Source organism: Crinia signifera, chromosome 7 (genome assembly GCF_055691185.1).
Source record: "Crinia signifera chromosome 7, ASM5569118v1, whole genome shotgun sequence".
Lineage (NCBI taxonomy): Eukaryota > Metazoa > Chordata > Amphibia > Anura > Myobatrachidae > Crinia > Crinia signifera.
The window spans coordinates 26,301,513-26,324,728 of record NC_139223.1 but is presented as its reverse complement, the minus strand read 5'-3'; the positions used below and the strand labels follow the sequence as shown (position 1 = coordinate 26,324,728).

Genomic DNA, 23,216 nt, shown 5'->3' with positions numbered 1-23,216 from the left:
ATCTTTTAGTCTTTCCTGGTACGTTTTGTGATGTAGGCCATGCACGATTTTAGTTGCCCTTCTTTGTACAGTCTCTAATGTATTTATATCCTTCTGGAGATATGGCCTCCAGAACTGAACACAATACTCTAGGTGAGGCCGTACCAATGACCTATACACATACCTCCTAACTTTCTTCATAGCAGAATAGGGACACTCCGCGCGAGCGCCCAAAAAAGGGAGAGTGGTCTATGCAAATGAGGGCGTGGCTTATGCTAATTAAGCAGCGCCCCGTTTTCGGTCGCGAATAGACAGGGTCATTAGGTCGACATGTTTTTTTTTTTACTGTTTTTTGAGCTGACATGTGCCGACAGGCGGTATTTCATGCCCTACCATCCACTAGGGCGTGGAAGGATAATAAACTAGTGTGCCCAAAGCATGGTGAGCCCAGCGAACGTGGTGGTACGTGGCCGTACGTTTTTGTGTCCATGTCGACACGACATGTGCCGACAGGCGGTATTTCATGCCCTACCATCCACTAGGGCATGGTGGGAGAATAGAATTCGTGGCCGAAACATGGCAAGTGCAGCGAGCCATGCGAGGGGACGCGTTGGTACGTTTTAGTGTTTCTGTTGACTGTGTCGACATAAGTGTAAAAAAAAAAAACTATTTCTGACAGAGCCTTTTACCAGTGCACATCTCCAGAAAGTGGGAATTGCATCCTGAATAATCCTGACTCTGTACAGCAGGGGTGTCAAACTCAAATTCATCGGGGGCCGCATCAGCAGTTTGGTCACCCTCAAAGGGCCGGTTGTATCTGTAGGTCCCCCTGTATAAATATAATGCCATGACACCACAGGCTGCTCCCCCTGTATAATATAAAATTAATGCCATGACACCACAGGCTGCTCCCCCTGTATAATAATAATGCCATGACACCACAGACTGCTCCCCCTGTATAATATAATAAAAGTAATGCCATGACACATAAATGATTATACAGGAGGAGCAGCCTGTGGTGTCATGGCATTATTATTATTATACACGGGGACACCTCAGGAAACAGCAGATATATATATTTTTTATTGTGAGTGTGATCCTCATCCTCACTTACTGTTTCTCCGTCTGTCCTGCAGCTGCTGCGGCTTCCAGCTTTTCTTCACTGCTTGCTGCGGCCACACTGTCCCCGACTCCCAGTCCAGCTTCCCTGCCTGCTCCTACTTCTCTACAGATGCATGGGCGGGCGGTGTCATCGTCATGACGTCCCCACCCAGTGTCTGTCACTGCCGGGCATCAGAGGGAACAGGCGGCCGGGCCCTCCTCCACGTAGCCGTGGAGGCCGGCGGCCATGTTTCTGTAGCCGCATACATATGTGCCTACAGGAACATGGCCGCCGACAGTGGAGGAACAGGTAAGGCGGCCGTGGACGCGGCCCGCAGCACTCCTGTTTTAGACACACTGCCCCTGCATGCTATCTCATCGCGCGGGCCACATGATGAGGTCTGGCGGGCCGGATTTGGCCCGCGGGCCTTGTGTTTGACACCCGTGCTGTACAGAATTTATCTATATTTTAACTGAGTATAGACAGCATACTCTACTAGAAATATATTGTGGGCTTTGAGAAACCGTGTATCAGATTCACCTAAATGCATGGAGCTGTCAGCAGACATTTAAACTTTTTAAATATATGACCGTTTATGAGAATTCAGAGGCCCATACAAGGACTCTCGAATGAAAAGAGTCTAAAAGACAGTGTATCTCAGAATTCTATACAAGGACCTATTAAATCACTCTATTGTGGATATACTCCGTGTGTGAAGTAACGTTTATGTTATCTCCGAACCCCTGATGAAGTCCCGCGTAGGGACGAAACGCATTGGGAATTCTTGTTTGCAATTTTGAAGTATCTGAACCTTATAATAGTCTGGAACAGCCACTAACATTGTGTGGATAAAGAGACTTTTAATAAACGTTTGAGAATTATGGACTTTACTTTGCTTGTTCTCAAAACGATTACAAGGCTTCACTGATCTAATTATAAAGGTCAGTATAAAGGGCGCCATCTTACAATTGATTTCCATATCCTTCCTTTCCCCCATCCAACAAGGGGTTTTGTAAGTTAGGCAGCTCAGACATAACAATTATTAATTGTGTGGCACGAAACAAGGGTCTGTTCTCTATCTGTAAGAAAAAAAAACATGTCGACTTTTTCACTGTCGACCTTACCCATGTCGACCTAATGCCCCTGTCGACCTGACCTCTGTTGACCTAATGACCCTGTCAACCTTACCCCTGTCGACCTAATAACCATGTCGAACTTATGACCCTGTCAACCCAACCCATGTCGACCTAAATGCATGTCGACCTAATGGTGTCAACCTAATGACTGTCTAACAACTTGCTGGTGACCAACTGATCCACACCCATTGTATTGTGGGATAAATCAAGCAATAACATAAGACTTCTAAAGAGTGTCAGCTCTTGAACCAAATCCTAGTGGTAGCAGAATCGGTTGGTTACTAGATGAGTTTGAGATGTACTTATGGGAATTTTTTTGACAGACCAGGTTTTCTTTTTTTTTTAACCCTTTCACATGCACGTCCAAGTCAGAGGCAGTTCTGTTCTGTCCGTAAGGCGGTTCTGTCCAAGTCAGAGGCAGTTCTGTTCTGTCCGTGAGGCGGTCCTGTCCAAGTCAGAGGCAGTTCTGTTCTGTCCGTGAGGCGGTCCTGTCCAAGTCAGAGCCGGTTCTGTTCTGTCCAAGTCAGAGGTGGTTCTGTTCTGTCCGAGAGCCTGTTCTGTCCAAGTCAGAGGCGGTTCTGTCTGTGAGAAGGTTCTGTCCAAGTCAGAGGCGGTTCTGTTCTGTCCAGGAGGTGGTTCTGTCCAAGTCAGAGATGGTTCTGTTTTGTACGTGAGGTTGTTCTGTCCAAGTCAGAGGCGGTTCTGTTCCATCCGTGAGGAGGTTCTGTCCAAGTCAGAGCCGGTTCTGTTCTGTACGTGAGACAGCTCTGTCCAAGTCAGAGGTGATTCTGTTCTGTCCGTGAGGCGGTTCTGTTCTGTCCGTGAGGCAGTTCTGTCCAAGTCAGGGGCGGTTCTGTTCTGTCCGTGAGGCGGTTCTGTCCTGTCTGTGAGGTGGTTCTGTCCTGTCTGTGAGGCGGTTCTGTCCAAGTCGGAGGCGGTTTTGTTCTGTCCGTAAGCGGTTCTCTCCAAGTCCGAGGCAGTTCTGTTCTGTCCAGGAGGCGGTTCTGTCCTGTCTGTGAGGCGGTTCTGTCCAAGTCAGAGACGTTTCTGTTCTGTCTGTGACCGCAAGGAGAGTTGTTCAAAAGACCCTAACTTTTAGAAATAGTCTAATATTTAGTCATGTCCGCGGTGTAATGCTTTAGAACCAGGGGCGTAGCTAAGGGTTCGTGGGCCCTGGTGCGAAAGGTCAGCTTGGGCCCCCCCCCCCCTAGTTTATCAAAGTGCCCCCCCCCCCCCCTAGTTTATCAAAGTGCACCACACCAATGGGTTTATTTATTGAGCAGGCAAAACTCATCATGTTGAGTATATCGTCATACCCAACACACCTTGTTTTACTTTCTTAAATCCCCCTGGCAAAATCAAATAAAATTGGCAAGTTTAAAAGAAGCTGCTCAGTAAGTCAAGTCCCAAATACAAACAGAGGAGACTTACCTGTAGGCGGCGGCGGTCACACCCCCCTAGGAAAGAACTCTGGTTGGAGCAGGGCCTGGCATATGTATCTCAGGGTTGCCTACCTGACCTCTCCTTCAGGGAGAAAATGCTCTGTTCCTGGACTTCCCTGGTAATGTATGACTGCCATCACCTGTGGTGAAACACCTTTCTTATCAATTACCTATCTCCCCACAGGTGATGGCAGTCATACATTAACAGGGAAGTCCAGGAACAGAGCATTTTCTCCCTGATGGAGAGGGTCAGGTAGGCAACCCTGACAGATAAGCTGGTATTGTACCATGCAGACACATACACATCACATATCACTACAAGCTGAAACAAAGGGTAATGAGCCTGCATTATAAATGAGGGCGCACCAGACACCCAGGGAACCACTAAGCATTAGATGACACAGGTGTGATACTGTGGTGAGTAGATGATCAGTGAGTGCAACACAAACATGCCCCCTGACCTGAAATGTCAGCTGCCTCCGTTACTTCTCCTAGTCCTAGCTCTGGACACTAGAGACAGGACTCAGCAGCTGTGCGGACACAGGAGGCAGTAAAACGTGTCCCCACTTCCGTCTCAACTGAGGCTCCAGGTCCTGGTTGCTCAGTAAAACACGCAGCTGAGTATGACAGTGCTGGGCGGGACGGGACACGGTGGCCGTATATGAGCTGTGATTGGCTGCAGCGGCGAGCCGCTGCAGCCAATCACAGCTCATATACGGCCACCGTGTCCCGTCCACAGCGTGACGCACGCGGGCCCGCAAAGCAGCACTGGGAACGGGAGCGTTCTGTTCCCTTCCCTCTTCCAGGACAGTGGCGGGGGTTGGGCCCCCTGGCTCAGGGGCCCGGTCGCATCTGCGACCGCTGCGACCCCTGTAGCTACGCCACTGTTTAGAACCCTGTATGAATATAAATCTCACTTTCAATTTTTTTTTGTCATATTAAACTTTAAACCAGTGGTTCCCAAACTGTGTGCCTAGGCATCCTGGGGTGCCTCAGGACACTTGCAGGGGTGCCTTGGGTTGGTGGACCAGGATCAGTTCATATTATTAATGGCCAATGTACCAGGCAAAACCAGTGCTTGTGGCTGCCAATCATAATATATGTGGACAAACAGAAGCAAATCCTGTCCCTCACCAGATAACTGTGACATATAAACACAATGCACTTAATTTAATATTTTTTTTAAATAAATTTCTCAATAAGAAACATTTGGCTTAGGGGTGCCTTGAAAACGTTTTGATGCTCTAGGGCGCCGTGATTGCAAAACGTTTGGGAACCACTGCTTTAAATTATTCTGTGTTTGTGTTCTTAAAGACTTCACGAGTCAAACAGGCTTGGCCTCTATATATGTTACATAAGTGAATACTGGAAATTGTTCAGTTCACAGTTTATTTACAGTTAGTACAGTTATACCCCTTTCACACCGCACTTGTTAAACGGTATATTGCTATTTTTTCCCCCATTTCAAAACATTTAAGGCTGCAGTGGGAAAGGGCCAGTTGATTTACCGGTTAAAGATAACCGGTATTTCAAAACGTTTAAAAAGCAGAGTCCTACACGTTTCAGAGCCGTTTTTTATGCAGTGAGAATGGCTCTGAAACGGTATTTAGTCAAAACAACAGATTACAGACCTGTGATAGGCTGTCCCCTGCATTCTGCCTTGAAACGTGTTCAGGGGATTAAACGGGTTGACTGATGTGAATGGTACTTAAACGGTATTTAAAACGGTAATCTACTGCAATGTGAAGGCTCAGACCCGTTTTAAATACCGTTTAAGAAAACCGGGTTTTGAAACTTTTTGGCAGTGTGAAAGCGGTATTAGATACATTTCAGTTGTCATTATACTGTGTTACAAATCAAGGACTTCCTAGAACAGTGATGGCTAACCTTGACACTCCAGCTGTTGTTGAACTACACATCCCAGCATGCCCTGCATCAGTTTTAGCATGGGCAAATAGTAAAACTGTAGCAGGGCATGCTGGGATGTGTAGTTCAACAACAGCTGGAGTATCAAGGTTAGCCATCACTGTCCTAGAGTGTCAGCTCTTGAACCAAATCTTGGTAAGTTCTAGAAGAACAGGGTGGTTAATTCGTACTTGGCAGCTGTCTGAATTGTGTCTATAGATTAAGGCTGTACAACCCTGTGTGCATATGTCTCTCTCCCATATTATTGCATTGCTTTTCCAATATCCACTTGTAAGACTAGTATACAATCACTCAGGGTGAGAACCCAGCTCATTCCCTCTTTGTCACCCAGGTGATACGACGCTGAGTGGCCTCTCACTATATGAATGGAGCCACCTTTGTAGGTTACCGTCCCCCAGGGATGAAATAAGCACTGACCTTCCCCCTGAGCGCTCTGATTAATATCACAGGTTCCCAGCATACCCCTGGCAACTGAAATGAATATAGAAGGCTATGAAGCCTGCTGCTAAATTTGTATCTCTATCTTCTTAAGTATCAGAGTTGGATGATCTCTTGGCAGAAGTCTCTTTCCCTCGTCAGTCAGCTCCGGGACAAGTCCTATGGTCTGTATGTCTGTCTCTGTCAGTGCATGGCAATTAGCAATAACGTGTTAATAGCATCAGCCTATGGGGATCATTGTCTAAACCCTTTGTTTCATATTTCTAAAATGTTAGTCATGGACTTGGGGGGGGGGGGGGGGTTGAGTTTGGTTGGTTTTCAAAAGCAAACTCCTTCTTTAATGGGCAAAACCATGTGCACTGCAGGTGGGGCAGATGTAACAGGTGCAGAGAGAGTTAGATTTGGGTGAGTTATTTTGTTTCTGTGCAGGGTAAATACTGGCTGCTTCATTCTTACACTGCGATATTGATTTCAGTTTGAACACACCCCAACCAAATATAACCCTCTCTGCACCTGTTACATCTGCCCGACCTGCAGTGCAGCATGGTTTTGCCCATTAGAGAGAGATTTTTGCTTTTGTGAGCCAACCTGAATTAAGCCCTTGGTGCAAATGCATTTTTCCTATGGAAGCAGGGTATTTGTGTAGTACAAATGTAAGTTCCTGATGAAAGCCGGTATTGTGTATAAGGAGGGTGGTTCTTCAATGCTGTGGCTTCTGCAGATTGTCCTTTATTCAAGTAGAAATCAGCACCAGGGAACCAGCTGATCAGCGCCAGGCACTATTGTTCAATATTGCCCATCACCCATTCACCCGCCCCGAACAGCAGCACCCAGTGATCGGGAAGTTCTACCCGGTACCTAGGGTGAACATGTGACCTTCTGCTCTTGTGCAGGTGCTTACGGAAGCAGTTTCATTGATCAGTTGTCCATGATAAATCCGGTATGGGTCGAATGATCGACATGACTATTGGTCGACAGTCAAAAGGTCAACACGGAAAATAGTTCGCCGTGCATTAGGTCGACATGTTCAAATGGTTGACACAAGCAAAAGGTCAACATGAGAAAATGTCGACATGAATTTTTCACTTTTTTTGTTGTTTGTGTCAGCATAGGTTGACACGGGCACCGTATTAGTGTACCGGGTCCCCCGCACTCGCCATGCTTCGGGCACGGTGCCTCGCTGCACTCGGCACACTATTATATTCTCCTTCTGTGCCCGCTGGGATGGTAAAGTATGAACAAGTCAGTGGGAAAAAAAAAATCATGAAAAACTAATTTCGGCCTTTTGACCTTCTTGCCATGATGACTGTCGACTGTACCCCTTTACTGCTCCAGCTCCACACACCTGGTATGTAGTATTATAGTCTCGTTGGCAGATTGCTCTGCCTCCTGAACTCTGATCCCCTAGTCCCCAATACCATTTGGTAGGTGGGATTCTGTAGTTTTAATTCCATTAAAATCTAAGAAATCTATTTCTGGGAACTGGAGATATCTGCAGTCATGCAAGCTGTCCTCCCACCAGAAAATTATAGATAATAAGCCCACTCCACTATACACCCCTCCTCTACATATTAAACATCCTCTACCACCCTGGAAGTTATGTATCAGGGCCCCTTCATTCAGCCCAATGCCCCCTTCTCCCACCCCATCTCCCACCATCTGTGCAGTAAAGGGGTAATTAGTGGTAATTACTGATCCAGGCCCTACATGCTGAGCGGTTGATATAATACCCCCTACCACCCGCAGGACATCAAAGCTTCCCCCACCCCTACCGCTGGAGGATCTGTAGGGGCCCCAATACATTGTTATGCCCAGGGGCCTACACTGCTGTAGACACCTCCTGTATGTATGTATGTATGTATGTATGTATATATATATATTTTTTTTTATTATTATTATTATTATTATTATTATTATTAATATACATTTGGTCTATCTATAATACTTTAACTGACCCGGCATATACTGGGTCACCTAAGTGTCCATCTCCGTGCTTTGCTTCGCCCATCTGGAAACCCCCTTCTGAAAATCCTGCGTTTGCCCCTGCCTCTTTAATTGTAGGAGAAAACGTTCATGAAAGGATGAGGAGAGCGACTTAATATTGTTAGTAGATTGGTCTTTTTTTTTACTTGTTTCCACCGGTACTAGTTTCGCCATATGATATGTAGTTTCCAATAGCATCAAGGGCTGGCTGTACCATTAGGCAGCTGTCTAGGGCACCAGGATCTGGGGGGCACCATCGAGTCTGTCTATCAGTAAATAAAAATTTCTATGGGGAAGACATTCTTGTTGTACTTAATGCAGGTGGCGGCTGTATTGCCACCTCACCTCCATACTTTCACTTGAGAGTCTGGGAAGTGGGTATTGGTGACAGTGTTATGTTGGGGAAGGGTGGCAGTAGGTTGAAGTTTTGTCTAGGGTGTCGAGAAGGCTAAAGCCCCAAACACACTGGTCGACTTTCAGCGTGAAATCCGCTCAGTTTCCTCCTTTCCTCAGCGTGAAAGCCACCCAGTGCGTGCGCTCCTGCATCATTGCTGCCCCGGTCAGTATTACCAGCAGATGAGCGAGGTAGTGGACGGCTTTCCGTAACATCCTGCTACGGAGGGTCGTCCACCCTGGGGACAATCGCTTAATTGGCCGAAAAACACTTGTTTTTTTTATGCACTGAGTGATTTATATCCCAGAGATTTTCCCCATCATCGTTATCTGGTGCGTGTGGACCTTTACGCCGGCCCTGATAGTATCCACAAACCCATCAATATAGGCATGGATAGCTTTGATAGGACAATGGGCCTCATTCGGACCTGGTTGCCGGGCTGCGAGCAGGTAAACACAGCCCCACGCCATCTCGCATGATTAAAATCCCGCCCATGCGCACGGCTGCAAATGCGTTTGCAGCTGTGCACACATGGGAAATCCATTCGGAATCGCTCACCATCAAATGGGTTCCCCCATGTCCGCAAGCGGAGAGACTTACTCGCCGCTACGAAGGCCGTGCGGAGAAGGGAATGCCTGCGGTTTCTGGGGCACAGCAAGAAAACGTTGGGTAACCACCCCCAAACGACCGCAGGGCGCCAATCGCCCTGCCAGCAGCCAGCGAAGGTCAGCCTTTGCTGGCTGTCTTCATATGGACAGCTCACCAATGAAATTAGCTATGGGGACAGACAAATGGGCCGGTATTATTTGTTCCTTGTAAATTAGCCTTGAGTTCTTCATGCAACAACCAGCACAGTGTTGCCCTCTAACTGTATACAGTGCGCTCTCCGGCGATGCGCACACAGGAACCTGATCCCTGGTTGGTTCCCATCAATGTTCACATCCTATGTAAATGCTTTCCCCATGCCGCGCCAAATTTGCAATGGTTTCATCCGGTCTATGGGGGTTATTCAAACCTAAACAGCCAGATTCTAATGCACAGGCCAAGCCGTTCCTGGGTTACGCACAGACTACACACACTTGGGGAAATCATCGCCTTGCACAGGACGGGATTTCACTCTGGCTGGGCATCGGCTATCAGTTCTGATTGGTTAGCAGTTCCATGTGATTTGTTGGAGGGTAGAATGTGGGAAAGCTGTAATGCTGACATGGTCAATATGCATTCATTAGCATAAGTATCGTGCCAGCTTTATGCCATTGGCATCGCGCCACCCACATACTAATTGTCAACATTCTACCGTCGACAAAGTAACTAATTCTCCAAGATCCATTCATTGTACTTTCTATGGCAGTCATGGATATTTCATCCCAGGTGTTTACACAGAGGAGAGAGTGCCCCCTAGCATGTTGGCTGCCCCCTGCTGGCCACAGTTAGACCATGCATCAGTGGCTATTTCATACAATGGGCAGTATTAAATGAGGCCAATTCGCCATGTTTCACGGCGAATTTGTGCTATTTTCGCGTGGGAAGGAGATTTTTCGTGTCAGAAAGAGAATCACCCTATTCAACGTGCACTTTTCACCGTCTGCGAACAGTGAGTGACGGACAATTCGCCGTATGATAGTCTCCGCAATTCGCTGTGGTTTTTCATTGGGTTTTTCAATGTGATTCGCCGTGAGTGTATTCAATGAGAAGATGGTGAATTGCTTTCTAATTGATTTTCGCCATGTGTCACCGTGTAGCATTCACCATCTTTTTATGGTGAAGTGGAGTGTGAACTTTTAAAATAAAGTTTTTTAAAAAAAATTTGGTGTAAAAAAAATCAGGAATTTTATTATCTGAAGGGACATGCTGTTTTTATTCATGTGCCTACAGCACATGAATATATATTTATATAAATATATATATTTATTTTGTGTGGGTGTCCGGCACTCCCCGCTCTTAACAAGCAATGCTGCTGCCCGGGTGCCTTCCCAGTGGTGCAGTGTCCACAAATATTTTCTCCAAAAAACAGGCGTCACTCCGGGGCTTTACGTGTAGCAATCAAGTGAAGTTTATTTCTGACCGTGGAAGGAATAAACTTCACTTGATTGCTACACGTAAAGCCCCGGAGTGACGCCTGTTTTTTGGAGAATATATATATATATATATATATAAATTTATAAAAAAAATGTTTTTTTTTTTTCACAAACAGCCAGCAGGAGGCCGGGAGCTTGTGCTGCCTGGGTCCCGGGGAGTCCTCTTCCCCAACCACATACATTCTGGGGCAGGCAGGGAGACTTCCATCTCCCTGCCTGCCGCCGTCCCCCGGCTCCCTGCGGCATCCGCCGCTGGGGTTAATATTCACCGTCAGGGGCAGCGTGCCCCTTCGGCATTGAATAGGGAGATAAGGAGGGCTGGCAGCGAGCCCCTGCGACATTGAATACGGTGACAGGGAGGGCTGGCAGCGAATGCTCCAGCCCTCCGGAACGCGGCGACAGTGCAGCAAATCCTAAACAGGATTTGCTGCACATGCCAAATTTTTTCATTGAATACTGCATAATAAATGCAGTCATTTGATCCATACTTGCTGACTTTTCGGATAGCCTCTCCAGGAGAAGCCCGTAGAGGGCAGCCGGATCTTCAGGTCAGGGGACGGGCTGATGACTGATGCGAAATGACACGATTTGCATCATTTTAGTCCCGCCCCTTGCCGCGGACCCATGAAAAAACGGTAATTAGGTGCGGGGGCTGCGGGGGCTGCCAAGCAAAAGCGGCATGATTGCCGACCTTCCCGGGGGGCCGGGAGGGGGACCCAATTTTCGGGAGCCTCCCGGCAATTCCAGGAGGGTAGACAAGCCTGATTTGATCTTAATATCAGCAGCAGCAATGGCAGCGTGCCATAATTACCATATTAGAATGTAAGATACTATTTGGTAGGACTGATCATTTTAACAAATACCAGATTATCTTCACCCTTCTGTGCATGAGAAGGGTCCCGGCTGCTGTTTACGTGGGCCTTGTGACTTCGTGTGCAATGGGAGTATAAATAAGCCGATATATTTACGGGAGAGTGACCTCAGGGGGAGCAGAGGGATCATTTTACAGCTCAGCATTACCACAGGACAACACCGTCCTCTATGCACACTGCATTCATTATGACGAGCTGTTAGACCTGCTCCAGGTGGGAATTCTTTGAAACATTGGAAGAGATTTATTAAAGATTGGAGAGAGATTCTTTGGGCCAGATGGATCACGCTTCAAAAAGGGATAAAAGGGAGAGTGATAAACAGCCAGCCAATCATCTCCTACCTGTCATGTTACAGGCTGGGTTTGAAAAATGTCAGGCAGGAGCAGTGGCGCCCCATAGCAAAAGTTTGTAAGGGCCCCTATTTATCACCTATTGTTAAAAATGTACACAGCACATTGACAGGCAAAGTGGGCCCCTCAGCTCTGGGCCCCATAGCAGCTGCATCCCCTGCACCTATGGTAGTTACGCCCTTGGGTTGGAGCGGATTGGCTGGTTGTTTATCACTCTCCATTTTATCACTTTTTGAAGCTTGATACATCTGGCCCAAAGTACCAACCAACCAGCTCCTTCCTGTCATTTTCAATCACAGCCTGTAACCTAACAGGAGCAGATTGGCTGGTGCTTAATATCTCCTCACTTTGGCGGTTATTCTGGTTCACTTGCAAAGGCAAATTCATTCTAATGGAAAAAACCATGTGCACCCCAGGTGGGGCTAATATGTGCAGAGAGAGTTAGATTTGGGTGTTATATTGTTTCTGTGCAGGGTAAATACTGGCTGCTTTATTTTTACACTGCAATATAGATATCAGTTTGAAGCACACCCCCACCCAAATCTAACTTTCTCTGCACGTTACATCTGCCCCACCTGCAGTGCACATGGTTTTGTCCATTAGAGAGTGAATTTACGTTTGCGAATGAACCAGAATAATCCCCTTTAACTCTCTCCTTTGCTTTGATAAATTTTTTTGACATTTCGCTTTAGAAGCTTATACAGATGGGGCAGGCCTCTTCTTTGCTGGCGAATCACCAGAACGTCACCGCTGGCGATCCGCCAGCAGCCCGGCTCACCATCTGACTGAGACGCGCGTGTGTCTCACGCGCACGAGCGTCTCAATCTCCGTCGGCGGGGCGACGAGAACCCTGTCCGTCTCCGCTTCAGGGAGACGGACAGGGTTAGGGGGGGGGGGGTGCGGGCAGACGACGGGGACCCCGGGTCGCCGCCGGCGGTGACCTGGGGGAAGCGCTGGAAGCGGGACGCGCGCGCCTCTCATGCGCGCGTATCCCCTTCTCACTATACAGATGGCGGCTGGCGGGGGATGGCGGCTGGCTTCGCCATCGCCATCCCCTGCAAAGATGAGCCATGCCCCATCTGTATACTTTAATTGCTGCATCCATGAGAAGGACAGTTTGGAGGTAAGCCATACCTCCAAACTGTCCCGATTTTCATGGGTCACCGTCAGTCCCATTCCTCCCAACTTAGCAGTATCAAATCAGGATTTCTGTGCTTGGCTAACTGCCTGCTCCCGCTAAAACGGGGCGTGACCTCAGGTTTAAAGGGGGTGTGACCTTGGTTTAAAAGGGGGCGTGTCTTCACGGCAATGTTTCAATCAGGCAGAGACATTCGCTATTCTACGCTGCAATCACAGTACCCGTTCTACACATGCGCATTGCATTGCTGTGTTGCAGAGGCGTTCATAGGGAGGGACAGGAGCGGAGGCGGACGGTGTTTTTTCCAGAATAAGCTAAAAAAAACTCAGCCCACATCAGCTCCACTATGTATGCAGCAGATAGAGGAGAAGCACTGAACAGACTAAAAAGCCACCGTTATCCACATGTACTGATTTATATTCTCCTTAATATCCTTTATAGTCTCATCGTAAGTTTTCAGCCCCCCGGCATGGCCACCTGGGTTTCCTTCCCCACAAGCGCAGCAAGCGCCATCGCGGCAAAGTGAAGACATGGCCCAAGGATGATCCAAGTAAACCCGTCCACCTCACAGCCTTCATGGGGTACAAGGCCGGCATGACCCACACTCTGCGAGAGATCCACAGACCAGGACTCAGTATGTACAGCAATCAGAGGATACAAGGATATTCGTACCAGTAATACACACAGGGAGGGTTTCTGAGTACCCAGAAGAGAGAGTATGAAGGATATTACAAAGCTACCATTTGCAGGTCAACGGGGGTGGGGCCAATATGATGAGATTCCATTAGAAGCTTGTCATTTTAGCCCTGACGCTTCCCAATAGAGGATTTGGGGCGGGGCTTAGTAATATCATACATTTTTTTTAAATCCCCCCAAAATCTGGCGTTTCCTCATACATACTCCCTAAAGCCTTTATACAATATTTATTATACATCCCATCTTCAATAGAACTCCCATCTTTGTAGTCAAATCCCTACATGTCATGTTTTCTGGATTTCTTTATTAATGCACAGGTGAGAATCTATTTTATGGGTCAGTATGTTATCCCGCCTGTTTGCACCGACAGAAATCCTTAAAACATAACCTTTTGGGTTTACTTAAGGCATAGTTGCTGATTTCCTGACTGCTCTCTTCAAAAGAGGGCAGCCACGTCAGGATACCTGGGAAGGGTAGAGTTGTGGGGGTTCACAGGGGGTGGGGATGGGGGTGATTGGGTATTCTGGGGGGGCACGGTGGCTGAGACAAGTCATCATAGCCAGTTCCTCACTATATAATGCAGAGATTGCCGACATTATATACAGTAGCTGTTGGCGTGGCTACGTTTTTGAGAGTGACCCAGCCAATCCAAGAGACTAGGCAAATATGATTTAAGGATTGAAGTAGATAACCACTGGTTTAGACTAGACTAGTTGCCCAAAACAACCAATCAGCTTCTAATTGTCATATCAAAGATTGTGTTCTAAATAAATAACAGAATTTGATTGGCTGCTTTGGCAAACTTCTCCACTGCGTCGTCGTCGTCGTGGGGGGGCCGCATTGTTTGAAACAAATTCAACTGTTAGAAACTGATTTTTTTTGTCCCATCACTTCAGAAATTTCCAAGCGTGAGGCGGTGGAAGCTGTGACGATCATCGAGACACCCCCAATGATTGTGGTGGGGATAGTGGGGTATGTGGAGACCCCACGGGGCTTGCGGACTCTGAAGACCATATTTGCGGAGCACATCAGTGATGAGTGCAGGAGACGCTTCTACAGGAACTGGTGAGAGCCCTATGGACAGAACAAGCTGACGTGGGGCCAATTCAATTGTTGTCCCCCACCATACCTACCACTAGAGGGCGTAACATGGAGCAATTCAATTGTTGCTCGCAGGAGAAAAATTTCAGGAGGCAGTGAGAAGAAATGTCTAAAATCCTTTGCTTTACGCGTCCCCAAACGGTAGTATGGGCGCACTTAAAAAGTAATGGGTGCACATTACTTTGGGTGCCCCTGTGGATTTATAATACTCTTTATTCTGCAGGTACAAGAGCAAGAAAAAGGCCTTTACCAAATGTTGCAAGAAATGGCAGGACGAGGAAGGGAAGAAGCAACTGGAGAAGGACTTCGCTACCATGAAGAAGTACTGCAAGGTCATCCGGGTCGTCTTGCACACACAGGTGAGGCACATTGGTGGACGAAGGGCGGGTGACCGGTGCATGAGCTCAGTCGTCTGACTGGCTTTCCCTATGAGTCAGCGCTCTGACTGTCTGCCCCATGCAGATGAAGCTGCTGCCATTGAGGCAGAAGAAGGCCCACTTGATGGAGATCCAGCTGAATGGCGGAACCGTGGCTGAGAAGGTAGACTGGGCCCACGAGAAGCTGGAGAAGCAGATCCCGGTCACCAATGTCTTCTGCCAGGATGAGATGATCGACGTCATTGGAGTTACCAAGGGGAAAGGGATGAAAGGTGGCTACATATAAAGAATTGTAGTGGACGGTGCTTGCTGGATGTGTTACTGGAACCCGTGGTGGTTCCATCACTTGTACACATAGGGGGGAGATGCATCACTTGTACACATAGGGGGGAGATGCATCACTTGTACACATAGGGGGGAGATGCATCACTTGTACACATAGGGGGGAGATGCATCACTTGTACACATAGGGGGGAGATGCATCACTTGTACACATAGGGGGGAGATGCATCACTTGTACACATAGGGGGGAGATGCATCACTTGTACACATAGGGGGGAGATGCATCACTTGTACACATAGGGGGAGATGCATCACTTGTACACATAGGGGGGAGATGCATCACTTGTACACATAGGGGGGAGATGCATCACTTGTACACATAGGGGGAGATGCATCACTTGTACACATAGGGGGAGATGCATCACTTGTACACATAGGGGGGAGATGCATCACTTGTACATATAAGGGGGAGATGCATCACTTGTACACATAGGGGGGGGATGCATCACTTGTACACATAGGGGGGAGATGCATCACTTGTACACATAGGGGGGAGATGCTTTACTTGTACACATAGGGGGGAGATGCATCACTTGTACACATAGGGGGGAGATGCATCACTTGTACACATAGGGGGGAGATGCATCACTTGTACACATAGGGGGGAGATGCATCACTTGTACACATAGGGGGGAGATGCATCACTTGTACACATAAGGGGGAGATGCGTCACTTGTACACATAGGGGGGAGATGCATCACTTGTACACATAGGGGGCGATGCATCACTTGTACACATAGGGGGGAGATGCATCACTTATACACATAGGGGGAGATGCATCACTTGTACACATGGGGGGGAGATGCATCACTTGTACACATAGGGGGGAGATGCATCACTTGTACACATAGGGGGGAGATGCATCACTTGTACACATAGGGGGGAGATGCATCACTTGTACACATAGGGGGGAGATGCATCACTTGTACACATAGGGGGAGATGCATCACTTGTACACATAGGGGGAGATGCATCACTTGTACACATAGGGGGAGATGCATCACTTGTACACATAGGGGGGAGATGCATCACTTGTACACATAGGGGGGAGATGCATCACTTGTACACATAGGGGGGAGATGCATCACTTGTACACATAGGGGGGAGATGCATCACTTGTACACATAGGGGGGAGATGCATCACTTGTACACATAGGGGGGAGATGCATCACTTGTACACATAGGGGGGAGATGCATCACTTGTACACATAGGGGGAGATGCATCACTTGTACACATAGGGGGGAGATGCATCACTTGTACACATAGGGGGGAGATGCATCACTTGTACACATAGGGGGAGATGCATCAATTGTACACATAGGGGGGAGATGCATCACTTGTACACATAGGGGGAGATGCATCACTTGTACACATAGGGGGAGATGCATCACTTGTTCACATAAGGGGGAGATGCATCACTTGTACACATAGGGGGAGATGCATCACTTGTACACATAGGGGGAGATGCATCACTTGTACACATAGGGGGGAGATGCATCACTTGTACACATAGGGGGGAGATGCATCACTTGTACACATAGGGGGGAGATGCATCACTTGTACACATAGGGGGGAGATGCATCACTTGTACACATAGGGGGGAGATGCATCACTTGTACACATAGGGGGGAGATGCATCACTTGTACATATAGGGGGGAGATGCATCACTTGTACGCATAAGGGGGAGATGCATCACTTGTACACATGGGTGGAGATGCATCACTTGTACACATGGGGGGAGATGCATCACTTGTACACATAGGGGGGAGATGCATCACTTGTACACATAGGGGGGAGATGCATCACTTGTACACATAGGGGGGAGATGCATCACTTGTACACATAGGGGGAGATGCATCACTTGTACACATAGGGGGGAGATGCATCACTTGTACACATAGGGGGGAGATGCATCACTTGTACACATAGGGGGGAGATGCATCACTTGTACACATAGGGGGGAGATGCATCACTTGTACACATAGGGGGGAGATGCATCACTTGTACACATAAGGGGGAGATGCATCAATTGTACACATAAGGGGGAGATGCATCAATTGTACACATAGGGGGGAGATGCATCACTTGTACACATAGGGGGGAGATGCATCAAACGCTGGAGAGAGATAAAAAACCAACCAATTACGGGATACAATCACTAGGTCTACAAACATTAGGTCAACACAATTAGGTCGACATGGGGTTAGGTCCACAGGGTCATAAGGTCGACAAATCATTAGGCAGACATGGGCAAGGTCGTCAGTCAAAAGGTCGACATGGGGTTTTTCCTTTTTTTTTAGCCGACATGTGCCGACAGGTGGTATTTCATGCCCTACTGTCCACTATGGAGTGGTGGGAGAATAAAATAGTGTGCTGAGCGCAGCGAGGCCCCATGCCTGAAGCATGGCGAGCGCAGAGAGCCATGCGAGGGGACGCGGTGCAACGTTTCGGTGTCCATGTTGACTATTTATGTGTACATGTTGACTGTGTCGACATTTGGGGCAAAAACGTGAAAAACCCCATGTTGACCTTTTGACTGTCGACCTTGCCCACGTCGACCTAATACTGTGTCGACCATATGACCTTGTCGACCTCATGTCAACCTTCCGTCATGTTGACCTTCAGTCAGTGATGTCCACCTAATGCTTGTCGAGCTAGTTGCTGTCTATCCAATGATCCTCACCCCCAATTAGGGGGGTATGAGGTCACATAGGGGGTTGGGATGAAGGTGAGGGGGCAGCAAGGGAGCGTGGTGGCTGAGACCCGGCATCGTAGCCATGTTCCGCTATACAATGCAGAGCTTACTGCATGATACTGCTGGGGGCGTGGCTAGGGTATCGTGATTCACTACATTCAGCCACATCAGCTGCCACCAACTGCCATTACTAACTGACTCACTGTCAGTTGGTTTTGCTCCTCTATTTTTGAGTTAGGATGGGTATTATCCTGATTAATATACATCATAGCAACATAAATGACACATGTGCATCTTCTATAATTGCCATGTGCTGAGATGCTCTGGTTCATGATGCCGGCGGTATAATCAGTCTCTACCACTCAGGTGTAACCTCGCGCTGGCACAACAAGAAGTTACCCCGTAAAACACACAAGGGGCTGCGCAAGGTGGCGTGTATCGGAGCCTGGCATCCAGCTCGTGTTGCCTATACCATAGCCCGGGCTGGCCAAAAGGGCTATCACCATCGTACCGAGGTCAACAAGAAGGTAACGCATAGACATACCCGTAATACATGGATGTAAATGCAAATCACCTTACAGATCTATAGACTGATGTAGCGCATTGTATAATACACTTTTCTATCTTTTGGATGCGGGTGCACATGTTGATATTGAAACATTTTATAGGCAAATACCAGTTATGTAACCAGTGGATTTGGTATATTGAAAGATATGCATCTGTACTCACTGTTGCACCCTGGTTCTCATGGTGTGGAGCTTCACCGGAGCCGGACACACAGCTGAACAGCCTTGCACTGGTCCAAATATATGGGGGGGGGGGGGAAAGATGTGGGGTCCCCCTTTTTTTATATATAGATTTTTATTTTATCTAGCCTGGGAGGTAATTGCAGAGCCCGGGCACATATTTTCTTGGTCCCTGTGGCTGTAGCACTACCCCATAACTCAGGGGTGGCCAAACCGGTCCTCGAGATCTACCAACGGTCCACGTTTTCCAAATCCCCTAGCTGATGCACAGCTGTAGTCGTTACTAACTGTAACATTTCCTTGACCACCTAGCTGGTGCACAGCTGTAGTCATTACTAACTGTCACATTTCCCAGACCACCTGGCTGGTGCACAGCTGTAGTCATTACTAACTGTCACATTTCCCAGACCACCTGGCTGGTGCACAGCTGTAGTCATTACTAACTGTCACATTACCCAGATCACCTAGCTGGTGCACAGCTGTAGTCATTGCCAACTGTCACATATCCCAGAACACCTAGCTGGTGCACAGCTGTCGTCATTACTAACTGTCACATTTCCCAGACCACCTAGCTGGTGCACAGCTGTAGTCATTACTAACTGTCACATTTCCCAGACCACCTAGCTGGTGCACAGCTGTAGTCATTACTAACTGTCACATTTTCAAATCTGCTGCATTCATTCCTACTATAGATCCACAGGTTGCCTGACATACAGTACATGAACTGTTGGCAGATCTTGAGGACAGATTTGGCCACCCCTGCCATAACTAGTCCACCCTGGCCTGGGATTAATGGCTGATTCAATTACATTGGTCGAGTTTACAAAATGTGAGAGTTTAGCGCTGGACTCTTACAGTTTGAAAACTCTGATACTATTCCCTAGGTCACGCCAGGCTTGTTACTACACCACGGCAGCAGGATACTGAGCCCTCGTCTCACCGCACTCTGCCTTTATGTCTTCCCTGCAGATTTATCGTATCGGCCAAGGTATACATATGCAGGATGGTAAAGTTGTGAAGAACAATGCAGCAACACAGTATGACATCACCGACAAGTCCATCACACCACTGGTGCGTATACACTGAAGCACGTTCCTACTCTCTTAGAGCACTTTCTGATAGGGATGGCTATCGGTGCAGTCGCCAACAATGGTTGCCATTGATGCCGATACTGCATCCAGCCATCGATAGTAACAAACTATGTGTTGGATAACCATTGCTAGCTTTATCTATTGATGGTCGTCCAGTTTTGTTGACTGACTGGCCCATGGGCCAATCTTAATGTGGATCAGGCCTTCAGGGTTGTCAGGGGGCGGAGCTATGCTCCGTGTCCTGGAACCTTGAGAAAAAAAACATTGGCTCTGCTGTGACATCGATGGAGGGAAACCAACTGGTTCACCCCATCGATGGTAAAAGTATTTAACATCGGTCATGAACCACATTTGGAATCATGGATGGTGGATGGCCATCCATACTGAAGTGTGGGATTTATTTTGTAGCCTGGTCCGTGTATAGGATTATCCCAATGTGAAGATAGACATGGATGGGACACTGCGGACTTGGGACCATGTTGAGACGCAAACACTGTGGGGGAGATGTACTAAGCCTTGGGGAGAGATAAAGTGGAGAGAATTAAAGTAGCAACCAATCAGCTCCTAACTGCCATGTTACAGGCTGTGTTAGAAAAATGTCAGGAGGTGATTGGCTGGTAAACTCTCTCTAATGTATTTGGCTCCAGGGCTTAGTACATCTGCCCCACAATGTGTGTGTGTGTGTGTGTGTGTGTGGGTGACGACCAACTTCATCATGCTTCATCTCTTTCCCCAGGGAGGTTTCCCACACTACGGGCAAGTGAACAATGATTACATCATGCTTAAAGGCTGCGTTGTGGGAAGTAAGAAGCGTGTTCTCACTCTCAGGAAGGTGAGTGCTATGGAGACAACCAGTGGCGGATCCAGAGGAGGGGCTTCAGCACAGTTCAAAATTCAAATAGGAAGCCACACCCACTGCCACCAACTGCCATTTCAAACCGACTCACTGGCAGTGGGTGTGGCTCCCCTATTTGAATTTTGAACTTTCCTGCAAACCCCCCCCATACTTGAGTTACCACAGTAAACAACCCCGATCACTCTCAAGTTTACAAAACTGCAACCCTGCGCTCCCCATATATTTGGTGCGTATGTGTGGATACACTCACCCGTGCTACGATTGTTTCATGTTTTACCGCTTTTCCTTCATTTGTATGATTACTAGGTTGTGCAGATTTGTAATCTACATAAAAGGCTAACTACTCCTCACCTCTATGAGGCCACTTCACAGACCAAATGACTCCTTTGTGTGCTAAAAGATGTCATAACAGAAAGTAATTTTTGTAGGGAGCTGTGAAGACAGAGATTGGAGGTAGGAACACATAGGGACTGGGTGGTGGGGTGGAGAGTTTGTGGGCTAAAAACTGTCACAGCTCAAATAAAAAGAAAAACTGTCACAGGTCATAGTTAATTGCAGAAGCCGTCATTTTGACAGGCTTTATTTTATACAGTATTTAAAAAAAAATCAACCTGATTTAGGTAAAGCTGTCAAAAACTCACCCAAATTCAGAGATGCCCCATAATATACTGCTAATTCAAACGCTACATATGTTAATTTGACACTTTTTCTGTCCATCTGCGCAATTATAATTGTGAGCCAGGAGGTGGCGCCACAAGTCTCCAAGTGGAGGTGCAGAGCAGAACACAACAGAAATGTAGAATGTTATGGTGGGTATGGATCATTAGGTCTACAAGAAGTTGTTGGACAAGCATTGGGTCGACACCATTAGGTCGACATGCAGAAAGGTGGACATGGGTGTAGGTCGATATGGGTCTAGGATGACAGGTCATTAGGTCGGCACAAGCATTAGGTCGACACGGGCAAGGTCGACATGGAGTTTTTCACTCTTTTTTTACACGAATGTCAACATAGTCGACATGGACACTGAGATGTCGCTGTGCTTGCCATGCTTCAGGCTCACCGTTTTATTCTCCCATCATGCCCTAGTGGATGGTAGGGCATGAAATACCGCCTGTCGGCTCGAAAAAAGTGAAAAACCCCATGTCAACATTTTGACTGTCAACCTTGCCCATTTGCCGCATTTTGTACAGCTGAGCTTTCTCTCCCACAGTCCCTATTGGTCCATGTGAGCCGCCGTGACCTGGAACCCATTGAGCTGAAATTCATTGACACCACATCAAAGTTTGGCCACGGGTGCTTCCAAACAGACCAGGAGAAGCGAGCGTTCATGGTAAGCCAACGTCCAGATCATTCCGAAACATTTCCAATATCTGGGGTTATGTATTGGAAGTTAGTGTTGTTACATAAACGGCGTTAGTCATGGTAGATAAAATCTGATTGATCATTATAGTCAACACCTTTAAATGTAACTCCCCAAAAAACGCAAGTATATTTATTGCACATCTAACTTTTGGCAAACCTTCCACAGTCAGCTGAGCATGTAGCTGTCACTGTACACACAGATATATCCCACTCAATTGGAAGCATCAAGAATTGACTAGGGCCCAGTGACATCACTGAGACTCACTGTGGCTCAGTGATGTCACTGGATCTCAATGAATTTATAGGCTGTACATATAGAAAGGCTTCCATTACTAGTGGATCGTTGTAGTCAGGGCTGTAACTAGGGAGGGGTTTGCGGGCAGTGCCAGAACCTAGGGGCGGGGCCATTGCTGTCCCCATGGCACCTGTATTGGGGCATCCTTAGGGTGCTCTGGATGATCAGCTTTTAGCTGGCCCCAGTAGCCCCACCCCCTGCTTGTGATGTCATGATGCCACATGTTCGTGGGGTAGGGCTGGCACAGTATATTTTCGCTCTGCTACGGCCCAGGTTGCAGCATAAAGTTGTTATTAAATACTTTCACATTGGCATAAGCTTGAAAACTGTTTTATACTGAATTTAAGATATGCCTTTAACTTATTCTTCTCCACACAGGGACCCCAGAAGAAACATATGATAATAGATAAACCGGAGGCAGCTGAGGCACTTTAGATGTTGCCACAATACGTTTTTTGTTCTGCAAAATGGCAATAAAATAAGGGATGACTTCGGTGTGTTCACTTTCATAATATTCTATCACTTTTTTTTTATGTCATGAAAAGAAATCAGATGTTCTAGACTACAGGAAGCGTTTTTATTTATTATTTTATCTGGTACTTATGTAATATCTGGGCTCTCGTTTTTCTTATGAGACCGCGTTCCCTCGCGGGGCTCGCTGCGCTTGCCACGCTTCGGGCACGGTAGCTCGCTGCGCTCGCCACACTATATAAAATCAACTCCATGCGTAGTTGGATAGTAGGGGTATTAAAAAATGGGGTGCATTTAACATGGGAGCCCAGATAATACATAAGTACCTTTTATCTTTTTTA

The 23,216-nt window shown here is 47.4% G+C and overlaps 1 protein-coding gene across 1 annotated transcript; it reads left to right on the top strand.

Annotated features, from left to right (window-relative positions):
• The first annotated feature begins 417 nt into the window (after positions 1-417).
• RPL3L (ribosomal protein L3 like) lies at positions 418-22,894 on the top strand. Its single transcript, XM_083154915.1, has 12 exons — positions 418-451; positions 2,614-2,883; positions 6,917-6,963; positions 13,280-13,472; positions 14,431-14,599; positions 14,859-14,994; positions 15,098-15,284; positions 18,418-18,578; positions 19,767-19,868; positions 20,625-20,720; positions 21,958-22,077; positions 22,783-22,894. Exons 1-12 carry the CDS (start codon positions 418-420, stop codon positions 22,837-22,839), a joined length of 1,572 nt encoding a protein of 523 aa, XP_083011041.1. The 3' UTR covers positions 22,840-22,894.
• The last annotated feature ends 322 nt before the right edge of the window (positions 22,895-23,216 follow it).